We start from the raw sequence: 18,385 nt of genomic DNA, 5'->3' as shown, positions 1-18,385 counted from the left end.
ACATACATACATACATACATACATACATACATACATACATACATACACTTCCATACACACTTATGTTAGGGACAATAACAGTTTATTATCAAACCGCTGCAAGCTTTTCTCATATGAGAGAAACTAGGAAAAGAAATGTCAAGTGTGGAACTGGCAGGACACCTAGGAATAGGCAGATATTGCCAGAAGGCCTAATACACAAGAGTCATTTTGAATTGGAAAACGATTTGGCCCCTGCAAGCTGAGGGTCCCCATGACTGCCTGTCTTTCTATACCTTCAAGGAGCATGTTCTGCGATATCTGTAATTATCCAAGAAAGTAACATTTTAGTCCTTAATTTAGCACATTTAAGTGCATTAAGTTCATTGGCCTGAATGCTGGGACTTCACTACGCAGTGACCAGAAAACACACAAATCTCATGAGACTAGAAACAGAACCAACAGTCCTCCTTATCAGGACAACGTGGTAGTGCCCGGAAGAGCCAGTCACCTGAGTGGTTGTGGCAACAACCTGAGCTACTCTAACTGGCCACAGGCTGCTTAGCTCCGTTCTGATTGTTACATCTCAGTAAACCGGCACAGTCATTCTGCAGGGCTTTATCCACTGAGAGCGCTTTGGTTAGCTCATGTTTTCACGTTTGTATGTTACATGCTGTTATTTCTGTACGCATTACTCATATGGGAGATCTACAGGTAAACACAGCCTGCTAGTTCAGTAGAAAAATGTCATTGTTAAGAGTATATTATATCCAATAAACAGTAAACAGATAAACATTTCGGTGTCTCATTTGTCATCCAGAATGTTACTGATACAAGACTAAGAGGAAGGCCTTTTATAGAAAAATATACCTATGTTTTCATTGACTTGTATGTGTGAGGGCTTCTTGGAACACTGCACAAGCACCTGAAGAAAAGTGTTGAGGAGCCATGTTACCAAACCTGGGAACAAAGAGGGAAGAAAATGCCTGTCAGAACATAGCACTGGTGAGACAGTTGGGGAACCTGATACCATTTTGAACAATGCGAATTCATAACCTATAAAAATGATTTTAAATTTTTATATTATTTATAGAAAAGTTCAAAGAGCATTGTAGAAGTATCAGATTGTTGACAAAGAAAATGTAAATGCAATAGGTAAAAAAATATAAATGCAAAACTTACACATTTTTAAAGTAGCATCCAACTTCATAAAGAAAACTGCAGAAAATGAAAATATTTATCATCTACATATATGTACCCAAAACTATAGCACAACTAAAGGAGTCTTTGTTCATACCACTTAACCCAAAACAAAGCAAGCAGGTTTTGTGATGTCACCAGGTGATTGACAAATGCACACATAGCAAACAAGCATTCCAAATTCACAGAATCTGACCTCTTCCCTAGTGCCTCTCAGAATCCAAGAAGAAATGTTTTTTGTTTTTTTCAAATATACCGCAGAAATGTAGAAATTCTTCAGCCACCTAGAAAATAGCAAATGTAACTCTGGAAATGAGGTATGCTATGGCCTATTTCTCAGACTCCCAGAATTAGAAGCATTTACCTGATGTTGAAGTCCATTCCTCTGCCATGTCGCTCATTTTCAATTTGGAGGGTCCGAAAGGATCTCATGATAGGTGCTTAGCAGGTGACCCCACTGCTGCTTAGGATCAGGAAGGTTCAGGAAAAGAAACCCTTATGATGCTAGAACAAAATTTTCCCCAGGGAAAAACTCAAGAGGCCTAAATACATAAATTACTAAACAAACAAGTAACAATGAGTGAGCTCAGCGTCTATAAAAGGAACAACAAAAAAAAAAACCTGCATTAAAAAAATAAATAAACTTGTAAAAATAAAGCATGTAATTTAATGAGTTAGAAAAACAGAACCATGAGTTACTCAGGGAGGGAAAATTAAGCAGGCTATAAACCACCTTCTAATCATCAGGCAAAAAGAACAGCAAATACACGCAGCCTTTGAGCACGCAGATCCAGCTGTGCAGCAGAACCCAGTGAGACCATGTCAAGAATGTCTCAAGTAAGCATGGTTCAGTGTAAGGCCAGACAGTGGACAATGTCACCAAGCTTTACACTGACAAGGAAGGATGCCAGGGACCAGGGAGTTCTCTGCATCAGATGGGGAGAGGGCAGTAAGGTGGATGTCACTGCTGATCATGAACAAGGCAGGAGAGGATAAGCCCATACACGAAATGCGAAACGCCCAGGCAACAGCCACAGACAGGATTATATAAAGTCCACAAGTCCTTAGGTGACTGTTCTTTGAACTCTGCAGAGAAGAGCTAAAAACTGCCGGCATCTGAATCAATGGGCGGGCGTTCTCCCTGTGGCTTCCCCAGTGTTGACCCTTTCATTAGCCTTCCCTACTTAACAATAAAAAGTCCCCTCATGTGAGGGCCTTTGTAGCTGCCTTACTGGAAGGCCAAGTGGAGCAGTTTGTCCCCAGAGATGCAAAATGCATGTGGTCCTGCTGGTGTTTAAGCTTGGCCCAGCTAAAGCGCCCTGCATTTCTATCTTTGGGCTCTTAACCAACAGTTTTGGTGGTGGTTAGCCCCTCTTTGTCTACAACCTGTACAATTTGCCTCAAAAAATCTCATCTGCTCTCAAAACTAAAAAGTAGCACACTGAGCATTGGTGAAGCTGTCCTCCCCCCTTCAGGACAGCATCCACCCTGTAGGTGAGCAAGCGTAAACATGTGAACTGGTGAACCTGTCCTCCCAGCACTGTCCTTCAGTCAAACCCTGCAAGCAGAACGGCACTGGTCTTCAGATATGTGTTTTGGAGCTTTGATGTGAGGCCAAGAGCCTAAGAGAAAACTCCTGGGTGCTTAGGAGGAGCCCCGCTGCAGGAGGCAACAGCAGCCTGGCCTTCAGTGGGGCGGGAGAGATAATAAGAAATACATGAGGGGAAGAGGGCCGGACAGCTGGGGCGGGGAGGAGCGGCCTGCGTGGGGACCCTCGCGCGTACTTGTTTTTGTAGCACCGGTGCGTAAATATTTGGTTTCATGTCTAACTGCAAAGGCATGGGGCAAGAAAACATTCTTGTTCTATAGACGCCCAGCAACAAGACCACGTATGCATGTGCTTAGGTAAAAAGGTGTATTTCAATGTGGGAACAGTTGCCCATTACATAAACGTCACTGTGAATCTTCAACTAAATAAATAAATGCCTCAGCGTCAGAGATGCGGCTTGTCATGTGTCCAGCCCAGCAGTCACGCCTCGCTGTTTCGCTCAGGTCGACCTCAGGTGGCACTGTGTTCATTGGACAGAAGACTTCCTTGGCACCTTTTTTTTCCTCTCTTCTAGTAAGGAGAGTACATTCTGGAAAACCCACAACAAACAGGTAAATGCCCTTTGAGGTTTTGGCAGGCTCTGTGAGTCTGAAAGAACTACGAAGTCAGCTTCGATTGGCAGGAGGGTGATCCTCACCTGTCTGTCAAAAACTCTGGCCATTTCTAAGACACCTTTGCCAAACTGGAAGGAAACACAATGCCCTTAATTTGATTACAGATTGGAGTGTGTATATTTATTTCTTCTCTTAAGAAAAATCTTCCAATAAACATTACCTCATTTTTCACTGTTGTATCTGCTCCTTTGTCAAGAAGTAGCTGAACTAACTGTTCATGATTATTTAAGACGGCAACCTGAAAAACAGAATAGTGGGGTGTAGTGTGGTGTGAAGAGCACTCCCCTCCACCAGGGCGCCCCTCCACCAGGGCTCCCCTCCAGAGCAAGTGAAAGCAGCAGGTCCCGGCTGGGCCAACCTCACAGATGAAAAGCAGCAGATTTTTCACAGGGCCCAAAAGCAGCAAGTTCATTTTGTAAACAGATCTATTTTGATCCCACAATTGTCCTGGGAACTGGGGTTGATAGCCCTTAGATGTACTTGGAGAAAAAAATAAAACAAGATAGTATAGTGTGGGGCACAGGACAGTGCCTACTCAGAGGCATGCCCAAGTGAACCTCAGGATCCCAGGAGTTCGAGGCTAGCATGGGCAATATGGACGGCCCCATTTCAAATAGAAACCATAGTGACTTTCCCCTGATTGTTAATGGATAGGGGACACTATGTTACCAAACCCAGGGCTCAGATACAAGCTGCTCAACTCTCAAGCCAGGACTTGTGCTAACAAAACTGAGACCCCGGAAGTAGAATGTACCATGAGAGGTGTCTTTCCATCTTTGTCCCTCACGTTCACGTCAGCCCCAGCCTCGATGAGGAGTGAAGCTACCTTCTGGCTTCCAGTCACAGCAGAGACTCTCATGAGTGGTGTCCATCCTGAACCAGTATCCACAACATCTACCTATGTTGCCAAAGAGACAACTGCCTCAGTCCAACCGCTTTTCTGTGGCATCACTGGGCAGACACACAGGGTGTGCGCACATCCCCAGACTCCCTCATTCTCTAGACCTGTGGTGAGCTAGCTGCATTCATGTCTGTGTTGAGGGAGGGGGTGTGCTGAGTCTCATAGAAGGCCCCCCTCTGCTGAGACACCCCACGCACACCCCGCTGGCACATTCATCTACAAGACAGCTAGGAAGGGACCCAACTATACTTCACACTGGGATACCAGGCTTTCCTTCAGTAGATTTTTTTAATGTTTTTAAAGACTTGGTTTTATTTTTTATGTTTGAGTGTTTTGCCTACATATCATGTCTGTGCATTGTGTGTATGCAACATCCACAGAGGCCAAGAGAGGCCATCCAAATGCCTGGGACTGAGTTACGAACAGTTGTGAGCCATCATGCAGATGCTGGGAATCAAACCCAGGTCCTCTGGAAATGTAGCCAAGTGCTATTAAGTACAGAGTCATCTCTCAAGCCCCTGGTGATTTTAATAGTGTTTACTTTTTTTCTTTTCTTAATTTGAGACAAGGTCTTGCTGTGTAGACCAGGCAGCCTCAAACTCACAGAAATCCACCTGCCTCTGCCATTCCACTGCTGGGATTAAAGGTCTGAGCCACCACATCTGGCTCAGTGGTATTTCTTTTCTTCGTTTGATGTATCTTTCATAATGCTTTAAATCTTGCCTGGAACAAGACAGTGATGACAAGAGTGTATGCCTTTGTACGTCACAAGGCTTACATCTCAGGCAGAAACACCAGACCCATCACACAAACTAATTGCATACACCCAGTTAGTGTGTATTTGGGGACCTGAGGTGACAGCCAGTCATCTCCAAAACACAGTGTGCCCAGTAATAAAACAGCCAATACCCACAACCCACTTTTTAACCAACTCTTTCAATTTAGTCTTCCAAAAGAAATAGTGTGGAACAAAAAGGCATAGGTGTCACAGAATTCTAGGGTATCCCCAACCAAACCAGGCGGAGTAAGGATGGACATGAGAGAGAGCGTGGAAGCATGCATATGCACAGTAGACATGTGCATGCATGTACACACACGCGCACACACATAATGCTACAGGCTGCGTTCCTCAGAGATGCAAAGATGATCTGGGGCTTCAGTGAAGCATCAGAACAAATAACAAACAAGGGGCTGGCAAGAGGCCCTGGGGTACTCTGGTTGTTCACGTATATGAGACTGAAGGATCGTCTCTATCCCAACACTGTTCTTCCTCGTATAAATAGCCAACTATGAGCTACAAGCTCCACTGTGCTTGAATAACAATAAAATAACCACCTGCCAGAACAAGAGGGTCTCCAAAGCACCTGCACACATATTCTGTCTAGTCCTAGGAGTGTAGGGTATGGGTATGTATTCTTATTCCTAGTTTAGAAATGATCAAGCCTGCCTCTGGGAGTCCAATATCTTTCCCCAGATCACCCAGACCATCAAATGCACAAACAGTTCCCTGTTAAGGGAAATATATCACCCTCAGCACAAAGTCCTTACACTTGGGAAGACTGTAGTAGCTCTGCCTGGCTCTCTACCTTTCCCGTGGTCTTCTGAAATGCCAGGTGAGCAATCTGGCAGCAACATGGAGGCTGGGCTGCCTTCATCCATCCCCACTGGCAGCTGTGTACATCAATGTCTCCAGGGGACCCATGCATGCAGGTCTGTCCTCTGCAAATGGCTCCTGGGCTACAGAAGAAGGTAGGACTTAACCCAAGTGGCTGAGCTGTATACCTGAAGCCCAAAACACCCACACTTCAAAACTGCAGAACCTGAATGTTTCTATCAAAGAGCCTGCCTGTCTAAAAATCGTTTTCCTTTCCCGGAAGGCGTCAGCTTGTTTTCATTACAAACTTACTAAACAGGACATTGTGGCCACCACTGTTACAGAGAGCTCTTTTACTGAGAACAGCCTGCTAAGCCTTTCTGCCTTCTTGCAAAGGTTTCTCAGGCATAAAGCTACAAGAGATGTGGTGAAATGGAATTATCTTAATGTCTGGGATTTTTCCTTTGAGGTAAATCAGTTCTTTGAGAGCAATGGCAGGAGCCAGTGAGACCGAGTCAGAAGTCCTGCTTTCCCTCACTAACACCTCAGAGATGGACTAGACCTATCTACTAACACCTTCTGCAAAATGAGACTTTCCCAGACGAAGTTCCAGGTCATGGTCTCAACTTCCCAGAACTCGCCACCTGCCAGTCACACTCAACACCAACCAAAACCTCCATGTGGACACATGTATACACAATATATCCATACAAACATGTACATACATCACACATGTGCAGAGAGAGCGCATAAATGAAAACAACCCAACTTTGAACGCTATGAAAAGCTGCTAAACCTGTATCGCCAGCATATAGCAGATGCTCAGTAAGGCTTCAGTAGCAACTGAACAGATGCCAGCAATGAACGCAGGGACAGAGCAGCAACACAGACACCTGGAGCCAGCTCTGAGCTCCACCCACTTCCCTCGCCTCCCGTGATGAGATGAAGCCTGGCTGTCACCTCAGGTCCCCAAGAATCCTCCCAGGCCTTTAAAGCTCATGAGCCCAAACTCCTGTCAAACTTTTCTCAGAGCGAGTGACCAGGACTGGCTGCCTCCTCCGGATCCCAGAGGATGCTTTCAAGTTCTTTCTAGTGCAGTGTGGTTAACAAGGAAGCAAGGAAGGCTGTACCTCACAGCCGTCCTTTATCATCCAGTCGATCACAGGGCAGTGGCCTCCGTCTGCTGCCCAGTGCAGGGCCGTGCAACCTCCGAGGTCTCTAGCGTCCCAAGAAGCTCCGTGTTTCCGGAGGTATTTCACAACGTCCAGATGTCCTGCATAGCATGCAAGCATGAGGCTGCAACACACAGAAGAAGCAGAGTCCGCTGGAGGTGCTGCCACTGACTGTGGCTCCTCATTTTGACCACCAAGATTAAACCCAAAACTCATCATTTGAGTGAGAGAAAAAACTGTTTATCCACATAAAATATACACAGGTCCATCAACTGATATATAAAATGTGGCAAATCCATACAATGAAATGTTGGGTTAACCGTGAAAGGTAAATCAAGTCTGCAGTGTAGAAAAACCTTAGAACCATATGATAAAAAAAAAAAAATGACAGGCATCAAAAGTCATAGCATAGGATCTATTTACATGAACCAACTAGGAGAGGCTAATGAGGAAGACTAGAACAGTAAGCTGGTAGCTTCCTAGGGCTAAGAATGGGCACTGTACTTAGGATACTGCTAGAGTCACAAAACTGGCTCACATGGTGATGAGTAATGATTAACTGAATGCATTTTAAAGCACTGCATTCTATGGTGTGTGGACAATGTCTTAATTTTTTTAATAAAAAATACTGGAGCTGGCAAGATGGCCCTGTGGATAATTCGTGGTGCCCCAGGTTCAATCCCAGAGGCCGCACTGTGATGGAAAGCACAGGGTCCTGAAAGTTGTTCTCCTCTCTCCATGAGTACCATGGCCCATGAGCACCGATATACCTACACACGTATGAACACATACAAAACAAAATACAAAAGTGTTTTGAACATGACTACTGGCCATGGTTTAGTATAAATGATTGAATTTTAAAATATCCATAAGACCCAGATTACATTCAAAACCAAGTAGTGAAGGACCATACTGTCCTTGTATAGTATGTGAAGGTCATACTGTTAGCGATCATTATTAAGCCAGTTCCTTACTCTAAAACAGGAAGTTTGCTTATTTACTGCCACTAGGCTGGTCCGTTCCAGCTGCTGAGGCATTCCTCCTTGTACCCTGCCAACTAAAACCAAATCATAAAATTCTTCCATGCCCCTCCTAATCAGTTAGCTAGTATGGGCAGGGACCACTCCCAGTTTTAAGATGTTAATGGGGACTGATGCTATGAATTTATTACCTTATAAATTATTTTCTATATGCCGTGAGGTAAATATAACTTTACAGAGATCTAGCTGTCCCCAACACCACCCGAATCAAGTCTGGAGTTGGTACCTGTATGTGTCACACAGTGTGGGCCTCCACGGCCGTGTCAGAGAACAACACACAGTTCCTGCTGGGGATAGTACTCCGGAATAGCCAAATCTTTATGGCCTTACTATGGAAATGCCTTTACTGGAAAGACAGGGTTAGGCGAGCAAGCTAGATGCTATCCTGCTACTGGGAGGTGATGGAGGCAGCCCCAGAACACAGAGTGCTGAGAGTAGTCAGCCTCAAGTGTCGCTGCGAGGAGGGGAGGAAGGAGAATAGAAGAGAGAATAAAGGGAGAATAGACTGAAAGGTAGAATGGGGGAGGAGAGAATGGAGAGGGGAGGAAAACGAGAAGGGGCATCAAGAATGGCAGCGGGAGAGAACTGAGAAAGACCAGGTCTTCAATAAAGAAAATGAAACCACAGAGGCAAACCACCAGGCCCAGTATGGGAGCATAAACTGGAGAACGGTCTTGCCCCCGTCCCTACTGCAAACAGTGCCATCTGAATGACAAGTGAGAGTGGGTGGGGTGACACCAGAGTATGGTGGCAGCTGGACAGTGATGACCTTGCCTCCAGGAGTACACACTAAAGGTGACTGTGGAGCACATGGGTGGAGGGGGTTTCCACAAATACGAACAAATGTCAGCACCTGCCAAGTCTGGATGCAGCATGGACCGGTGTTTTCTGTGTTATTCTTTCATCTTTTCTAAATGTTTGAAAATGGTCTAGATAAATAGTTGGAAAACGAAACGGAAGATCATCTCAGTAAGAAAAAGCCGTCCCTGAATGGCTGCACAAGGACAGTGGGACGACTCATGTCTTTTAGCATCCTAAGTAAGATTCCCCGACCGTTACGTCTTTATTGTGCGTCTGGCCATTCCCTGACCATAGAATGGAATTGCTGTGCGGGTGGCCGTGACCTTTCTGGGCTTTGTATTAGCACCTACTCATTGTCCTCTCCTTCTCCTCCTGCCTCCTGTCAGCCCACTCCTCTCTACTCTTTCTGCTTTCACACTGTGTCTGTATGTCTGTGAATCATTTGTGCATACATAGATCTCAGATTGTGTGTGTGTAAATCATTTGTATAAATGTACATCTCAGAATGTATGTGTGAATCATTTGTATATAGGTGGATGTGTGTGTGTGTGTGTGTGTGTGTGTGTGTGTGTGTGTTCTTACATAAAACGGGGAGGAAAATGAATGTTCAAATTGTCACTGACACACAGCACACAGCAAACATTCCACCACTGAGCTGGACAGCAGCCCTCAGGTTTAATCCATGTATATTCCCAAATGGTGTGCATCAGGTCATGCTTCTAGCAATTCCATTGGAAAACATCCATTTTATTCCACTTTTGCCATTACTAATTGTCAGGTACATAGGTGGTGTTTTATGCAGCCAGACCAACGGCAGTTCACGTGGATTACGGATCCTGCACACCGTGGTCTCTCGTGTACCACCTTTCTGTGTGACTTGCTTACTGCACAGAGTGGGCATTCCTGGCCGTGGACGTGCGTTCAGGTACTCTGTGCCCTGCACATTCCATAGGGTTTCCTCAAACAGCCCTTAGCTCTGTCTCATCTCCTTGGCTAGTTCCTTCCCACTTTGTGCCTTGCGCATTGCAAAGTCAGCTACAGCTGCTTCCCTGCTCCCTAAGAAGACATTTTACATTTAAATCCTCTGCCCACATGACATGTGCTTTGGTGCTTGCTGGAAGACCAAGATCTCATTTTTTTTCCAAATATCCTCTTTCCAACACCTTTTCCATTGGTCTGTGGCACCTGTACCACCGTATGTTAAGTTCTACCTATCCTGCTCATCTCTTTGCAATTTTTTAAACAGTGCCCATCTCTCTAATTAGTTTAACTCTTAAGGCATTTTAATAACTGTCCCCATAGTCTTTGACAACGTTTTTTAGTGTCTATTACCATCTATTTGTTCTCTCAGATAAATTGCAATCATTTTGACGGGTTCCCAAGAATAATTCCATTTGAGGCTACATTCAATCTATATGCTAATTTGAGAAAAATGGGAAATGGTGCCACAGTCTTGCCATTCCAAAGTACTATACATATCTCACTTTCTTTTAATCTTTGGATCATTCAGTATAGTTCTGTAGATGTATATTTTCATCAGGCTTCTTGCCTTTTGGGACTTATTCTATTCTACTGTGTTTAGATATTAACCAGTTAGTACCTTTTTTTTTTTTTAATAGTCTCAATAGGTAGCCCTGGATGGCCTGGAACTCACAGAGATCCTTCTGCCTCTGCCTCTGCCTCCTAAGTGCTGAGATCAAAGATATGTGCCCCCACACCCAGCATCAGATTAGATAGTTCTTAAACCACTTTGTAGCTACCACATCAGGAAAACTCCTTGTTAAATTTCAAGTGAAAGTTGTCTCTCTTGAATTCTGCAGACCAGGAGAAATCACACTTGTATCTCCCAAAATAATGTCCAATCATGAAATAAAATATAAGCCAGGCCCTGTTTCATGCATTCTCATATATTAACCCATTCATCGCCCACAGTAGGGTGGGTGCATAGGGAAGTGCACTGAGGTAGCTGTCCAGGGACTGAGGTTTGACACCATGCTTTCTGATGTCTGTGTTCCTCAATGCACCCCTACCCCAGCTCTCTGCAAACTCAGAAGGATTTGCCAGTGCTAAGAAATAACATTGAAGAACTGTCTGAAATGTTTTTTATAAAGGTAAATAAGTAACTAAACAACCCATTTTTATGGTGTTGGGCAGGACAGCAAACACCTAGCATCTCATCTCCTCCAGAGGTTGAGGCAGGAGAAGTGTGAGTTCCAGAACAGATTGGGCAACACAGTGAGACCAACTCACCCTCCACCACCACCACCACCACCACCACCCCCCGTCCAAAGGCTAGGAAGTCTGTGTGTGGTGTATGCACAGGAGTCCTGCTCTAGCACTCTCTGCCTTACTCCCTTGAGAGAAGGTCCCTCACTGGGCCCAGAGCTAAGCTAGCCATCAATAATCCTCAGCCATCTTCCTGCCACCACATGCCCCTACCACAATTATTCCTGAATTATAGGTGCACACACCCATGCTGGCATTTTACACAAGTGCCAGGAGTTAAGCTCTTTACTTACTGGACCATCTGTCTAACATAAAATGATGCACTGTCTTAGGATTTCTATTGCTGTGATGAAACACCATGACCAAAAAGCAAATAGGGGAGGAAATGGTGTATTTGGCTTATACCTCTACATTGAGAGAAGCTAGAACAGGAACTCAAAAATAGCACAGAAACCTAGAGGCAGGAGCTGATTCAGAGGCCATGGAGGGGTGCTGCTTCCCAGCTTGCTCCTCATGGCTTGATCAGCCTGCTTTCTTATAGAACCCAGCACCACCAACTGGGCTGTCCCCATCTATCACTAATTAAGAACGTGCTCTGTGGGCTTGCCTGTAGCCCAATGTTATGGATGCATTTTCTTAACTGAGGTTCCGTCCTCTCAGATGGCTTTAGCTTGTGTCAAGCTGATGGAAAGCAACACTTGTACACTCGTTGTGCATAGTGTTAGGTTTCGCAAGGACAGTTTCTCTCAAGTAGAGCCTGACTTTGGACAAACACACTCCAATGCATGCCCTCCACCCTCCTCACTGTCTCCCTGAAGCTAGCCTCCTTTCTGCCCTGCCTTGTCCTGTTTCTGCTCTCATGTCATTTATACATAAATGACTGTGTGTACCCGTATAAACCCCAGACTCCAGATTTGTCAGAATCCGGCTTCCTTCACTTAATCTGATGGTGGCCAGCTGCATCCATTCCCCACAAGGCATCACTTCGTGTGTTTCATGACTAACACTCCACTTGAGTGGACACATTTCTCCAAGTACCCTTCTGCTGACAGGCACCTAACTAACAAGGTGCCGAGCCGTACAAAGTTCCCCCTTTACCTTGAATCTACTAAGAAAGGGTGTTACGTCAGAAACCTTCTTCCTCAATACCTTTCTGGCTGGGAAAAAGGGGGTTATAAATATAAATTCCTACAAACGTGCAAAGGACCTGCTGCCCTTTTTCCCCAGTAGTAGGGACTGAACCCAGAGATCTGCACATCTAGGCAAACACTGAGCCCCTCTCGTGTGTTATTGACTATGCTGATGTTCACCGCAGCTTTCCAGCCTGTCTTTGCTGTCGAAAGCCCACGCTTAATGCTGACACACACCAATCTAAAGCTCACAGGCAGCCAAGCAAGAGCCTCCATGAGTGAATGCTTCAACACATTTTCTCAATTTTTACATGGATATTGTGCATTTTAGATTTTCCACTACTTGGGTTGATTCTGGTGGCTTTTATTTTCTCCAAGAAGCATCCATTCCAACACAATTATCAAATCTATTATGGGACACAAAGCACCATTTTCTTTTCATTTTCAAATACCTTCTATTGCCATTATTATTTCCCTTCCCAATGTCCAATTTTATTTCTCTTTCACGTACAAGACATTGGTTCATCGTGAAGATTTTTCTTAAGAGGTGACCCTTATATTTTTGCAACATGAAAATTCCCATCAATCGGTTTCTGGCTCTCTTTTGGTTCTTTGCCTGTTTTCTGCTTTCCTTACATTTTTTTTTCTTTTGTAAGCTGAAATTGTTCTTTTCAAAATCTTGAGCCAATCAATGTCCTAGTTCCAGATTGGTTTAAGAGTCATTCAGAAAACAAGCTTGAAATTGGTGTCTCACTGTTATCTGTCAATGCACTGGAATGAGTAGACAGGCTTTCTGGCTTTAGAAAGCTGCACTTTGGGTTACGGAGCTGACTTGGTGGTTAAAGTGCTTACTGTGCAAGCAAAAGGGCCTGAATTCGGGTCCCTGCCACTCATGAAGAAAGCCAGGTGTGACTGCATGCACCTATAACTCATGACTGTGGTGGAGGCTCCTGGGAAGTTGAAGACCAGCCAGCCAGCCGGCAGCCAATGAGAGACCTGTCTCAAAGGGCAAGACGGACGCCTCCTAATCAGGAGGCTCCTTTAAGTGACCTGAGGCCTCCACGTTTACACCCACATCCATACAGCTATGAACCCACACATACGTGCACACACAAAATACGGCGAGTGATCAGAGTCTGTGCAAGCAGTGTGTAAGCCTTTGCCCTGCCTTGTGAGCATCCAAAAGAAAGGCACTGAGTTTGCCTGACTTGCCTGACTCGCCCATGCACTAAGCATGGTGCCTGGCCTGTAGCCATCAAGTAAATGTTGGTGCTGCTGAAACCGTTCAATCTAGTTTCTACAACAGCTGGTACTCAAGTTTTTCAATGTTCCTTCATCTGCCCACGAATACCAGGCTCTTCCTCAGCCTCTCCTGTAACCCCCCAGATGGCGTGGTGGAAACTATGGCGACATGCTGCAGTGGCACCTCTGGGACTTTGGCTGCTGCTTACAAACTCCTGGCTTTGTGGGCAGCAGAGGAAGACTGGAAGGTAACAAGGCCCCTGGCCCAGAGCTGGTGGTGCTGTTTTAATAGCTATGGGTACTGAGCTGGAAAGGGCTGAACAGCTTGTGCCTGATGAAGAAAACCACAAACAAGCCAGCTTCTGTCACCCCATCTTCCCAGTGGGGTCCACTCACCTCTCAGGACTTTCACAACAAAGCAGGACAACCATATAAAGCAAAAAAAAAAAAAAAAAAAAAAAAAAAAAAAAAAAACTTCTGGGTGCAGCCTAGTAACACAGCAGCAACCATGCCAGCTCTCAGAGGTACCTCCCATCTCCTACCTGTCCTTGCCACTTCCATTCTTCAGATTCACATCTGTGCCATTGGAAACTAGGATCTTTACAAGCCTGCAGGGAACAAAGGTAAAAAGGGTGAGATAAAGGGCTGTGGGAATGTGGAGCCCACGGTAACCCAATGAAACAATAATCTGACATTCACGGCATCCCTACAACACCCTCTCCTCTGCCCACTCTGAAGACAGGCTCTGTCAAACTGGTAGACACTGATCCCTACCAAAAAATAGGGGCCCAGTCTTCCATGAGTCACTCATCATACCCAACCCTGCCCACATGGTAAAAATAGTTTGTGTCATTTTTGTGGCCATTTTTAATATAGGATCAAACAGAAATACTTAATGAGAACACATTTTTACTGTCTGTCAAAATGATATTGTTGCAATTAAAATATGAATATGGTTGTAAAATAAGGTGCTAGCACTTATAGCCAGACCTGTGAGACAGGTAAATGGCAACCGCAAGAGAAGGCTGTTCCTAACGTGTGCCTCAATCACCTTTGTTTAAAGAAATTCACATTCCAATCATGACTGTTGCCAAGAAGTATTCAATACATGGTGTGAGACTAAATGCAAACTCACCTGCAAGCTGCCTAACCTGGCACACATGCCCGAATGGAAGCCACTATATGGGACCGTTAGGAAAAGGAATAGAAGCTGCCGTGTGTGCTGGCTGCAGCCGTGGGGGAAGGGAGAAGCCCTGCCCCTCACTCAGAGCCAGAAGACCCGTACCTGGTATAGCCTTTCTGAGCAGCGACCATGAGGGCAGTAAAGCCGAACTTGTTGGGCACATCAACCTTTATTTGGCTTAAGGAAAGCAGATGAGAGACTTGTCATTCACAGCATAGATGCCTCAAGTTAACCGCGCTTTGCCGGGCCCGTGGGGGGCGGGGGGGGGGGGAATGGTTCATTTTACAAAAACAGTTTCTCTTGGGCCATTAAGTCTTTCTCCTCTTACAATGCCCCAATAGTTTTAAAGTTTCAAGTTTCTTTTCTTTTTTTTTTTTTTTTTTTGTTAAAAATTGTCATTTCACTTGAGCTAGTAGTTCCCTTCAACTCAAAGCCGTTATGCCTTTCCACCACATAGTCTGCAACCAACAAAGCCTCTTGGCATGGGGTACAAGCTGGGAACAGCGTGGCGCCAACACTCAGCTTCACCGAGGGAGCAGGCACGGTCAGAACCTGGGCTTTAAGCTTGACTCCCCACTTTTCTGGTTGGGCCCTGGTGCTGCCCAGGAAAGAACATACATTTCGTATTGTCAGCCAAGGAGCTTGGCATCCTCTGGAATCTTCTCATCAACTTGCCAAACCCCAGTGCAGAGTTACCACTGCCTTCTGTGGTGCACAAAACCATGCTACAGAAGAGCCTAAGTTACAGCTCTACCCGGGCGGCAGCGTCAAGCGTCACACCTGCACCAGCCGTGTCCCCTCTGTTCTCTAGTCTCCAACCCAGCTGCTTTGCGGACTCCCTGGTATCAGTGACACCTGGTATTACATGCAGGCATTTCAGGCTGACCTGTACTAAGTGCTGGGCTGGATAATCAAAGGATAATAATTGCTTCTGGGGATAAAGCATGAGGCCCAAACCTGTAATTTCCTTTTAGTTTTCATTAATCACAAACCGTATCATTTACAGGGGTCTCTGTGCCTCTTTATTAACACACTTAACTGCTTCGTGCCAGTCACCTGAGGTAAATGGAGGAGGTGCTTTTGAAGGTACTGGAGAATTTGTTTAGGAAAGCAAAATAAAGCTGGGCCATGCACGTCTGCACCTACTGGACAGTGGGAGAAAGAACAGAAAAGCTGGCTGCGCTCTCACCCTCCATCCAATATTCGAAGCAGGAAAGTTTCGTCGTTCACATTGACGGCACGATGAAAGTGCTCACTACTTATGGGCTCCCCTAGAGAAAGCAGAGGGAGAGCAGTCAGCTGGGAGGTTCGCGCTCTCTCTTCCTCCTGTGGCTTTGGTGGGTGTTCACTTCACTCCCAGGAAGGCATGGAGCTGTGCCTGTCAGGAAGGCTTACTCCTTCTTCTACTGGAAAAGACCCGATTTTCACATGTAAAGAGAAACCTCAGGCTGACCCAAACAGCTGGGAGATTTTCAATTTGTAAGGTGTTGCTTTGTGTGTGTTAGCATCAGAATCATCCTTCCCAATGTCTCCTGTGACCAAGGAAACCCCAGAAATGGTCATGACTGCTTTCTCTTACCAGAGTGGCCAAAAGGGTTCAACAACAAGGACAATTGCTTTAGCTCCTTGAGTTTGGGGAGTGGATGAGTTTCATACCCATCTGGAGGTGGGGAGCATGTGAGAAGACCCTTAAGGGAGATGGCAGTCTTCCAAGTGGGAAATGATAGGGACAATGAGCCTAAGACGACAAAAAAGATCAGCAGGACATTAAGAGGGCCAGTCGCTGGCAGTGACAGGGACATGATGTCACCTCTGAGAGCGTGAGGGGTGGCAAATCAACAGGCCCAACTTCGACATGGCTGGCCTTCAGAAGAAACTCTCTCCCAACCACTAGTCCATAGTTTCACTCCTTCTACAGTCCACGCTTTTTAAATCAGCATGGCTGAGCTTAAAGGGACATAAGCGACAGAGCAGTAAATGTCCAGCATTACCTACTGCTGTCTGGTATGACGTTTCCTAATGCTCTCATATTCTACCACGTCCAGCACCCCTCCCACACTTGCAATGCCCACCTGACCTCAATTCACACCTCCTGATCCATATCACTAGATGGTCAATCAATAGAATCCATGGAGTTTGCTAGGCACAGGAGTCTCTGAGAAAATGGAATAAACAGGGTTCTCCCATATGATTTCCTGATTTACGTTACCACCAATTTTCAACCTGTTACTATTCTAAGTTGTAAAGAAAACTAGCTGTGCCAGCCCCATCACCACAGCTGGGAATCCAGACTGTCTCCTGAGTCCTCAACCCCACCAGCCACTCCCACAGCCCACCTGCAGAATCAGCTGACAGCTCTTTTCCTGCCCCAGTCTCTCTGAGATGTCAGCTCCCAAGCAATGGAGCCCTCACTAGGTGACAGAAAAAGTGACCCAGAACTAGCGGTTGGGCTGAAAACTGTCTGATTGCTGTCTCTTTTTAAGTGAAAACACAATTGATATCAACTTAAAGTTGCTTTGAAACTGCTCTGTCGTTTAAAGTTTATCCATCTCTGAAAGATTGTTTGAGCCATGTCATATGCCTTTTCCATTATTTCCTAAGTCTTTAGACCAAAGGCTTCATTCAAATCAGAGTATTATGCTAAGCTTTCAAAGCCAAGGACCTGCCCCACCCTTGTCTTCTCAAGAAGGTCCAGCCCAGGGATGTCGCTAAAGAAGTAGCTCTCAACCTGTGGGTCACAACTCCTTAGGGCTTGTATATTAGATATTTACTTTATGGTTCATAATAGTAACAAAATTGCAACTATGAAGTAACAACAAGATAACTGTATGGTTGGGGTCACCACAACACGAGGAGCTGTATTAAAGGGTCCCAGTGTTGGAAAGGTCCAGAATCACTGACGGGACTCAGAGTGGGAGGGCTTTATACACCCAGGGACACTTGACAGTGTCTAAAGAGCTCTGTCATAACAGCGTGGGAGGCGCTACTGGAATTTAGCAGAGAAGGGCCCTGTGACACACAGGACTGCCTGCCGCCACTCAGGCCTTAACCAGGTCCAATATGTCAACCACATCATGGTTGAGGACTCCAGCTACGCTGAAGTGGATTAATCGATAGACCATCGTGTGAACCTACACACTTCAGGAGACTAAGCCAAGAGATGGTCTTCCTCTTCTTCTTCCTTCCTACAAAGAGGGAGAGGCAGAGTGCCTGTGAGAAACCTGTTATCTACGAAAGAGAGCAAGATTCAGCTGCCACAAAGCAAGCCACATAGAGTCATTCTTGGAAGTGTTGGAAGTTCATTTGGTGTCTACAAAATCAGGTCTGAGCAATGCGCAGCTGTTCAAGGTCACCAGTTAGGAGCAGGCAGCTCATGACCAAGCCTCACCAGAGCCACAATTTAATAGGCATTGAGGTATCTAACCAATTGTGATATGTTTCAATTCTTACTATGTTTTTAAGTACAAAATAAAAAAAAAAAAAAACGTAATTTTCTCTATCCCTCCCCAACAAGTGTCAAATAAAAGTAGATGCCCAACAGCCTCAGTGCATGGGGACTTGTGACATTCCGAGCAGGACCTGGAAGCGCCTGTAGCATCCCCATCCCTGCACTGGCTGCCTGTGCTCCACCTCACTGCACTGCACTCCACCTCACTGCACTGCACTCACTGCGCTACACTGCACTCACTGCGCT

At 45.5% G+C, this 18,385-nt stretch overlaps 1 protein-coding gene across 1 annotated transcript in view; it reads right to left on the bottom strand.

Moving 5' to 3' along the window:
* Nucleotides 1-3,084: 3,084 nt before the first annotated feature.
* Fank1 (fibronectin type III and ankyrin repeat domains 1) overlaps nt 3,085-18,385 on the bottom strand; it is a 102,631-nt gene continuing 87,330 nt past the window's right edge. The window contains exons 4-11 of the mRNA XM_055608934.1: nt 15,881-15,962; nt 14,794-14,868; nt 14,051-14,116; nt 7,028-7,193; nt 4,157-4,300; nt 3,563-3,640; nt 3,426-3,470; nt 3,085-3,317 (exon numbers count right to left, since the gene is read on the bottom strand). Of these exons, the coding sequence (XP_055464909.1) occupies nt 3,255-3,317; nt 3,426-3,470; nt 3,563-3,640; nt 4,157-4,300; nt 7,028-7,193; nt 14,051-14,116; nt 14,794-14,868; nt 15,881-15,962 (719 nt within the window). The 3' untranslated portion in view covers nt 3,085-3,254. The remainder of the gene's footprint in view (nt 3,318-3,425; nt 3,471-3,562; nt 3,641-4,156; nt 4,301-7,027; nt 7,194-14,050; nt 14,117-14,793; nt 14,869-15,880; nt 15,963-18,385) is intronic.

This window comes from Psammomys obesus, unplaced genomic scaffold, assembly GCF_907164565.1.
Source record: "Psammomys obesus unplaced genomic scaffold, mPsaObe1.curated_primary_1811, whole genome shotgun sequence".
Taxonomy (NCBI): domain Eukaryota; kingdom Metazoa; phylum Chordata; class Mammalia; order Rodentia; family Muridae; genus Psammomys; species Psammomys obesus.
Note: the sequence above shows the minus strand (reverse complement) of the source record. Positions and strands in the feature narration are given on the sequence as shown.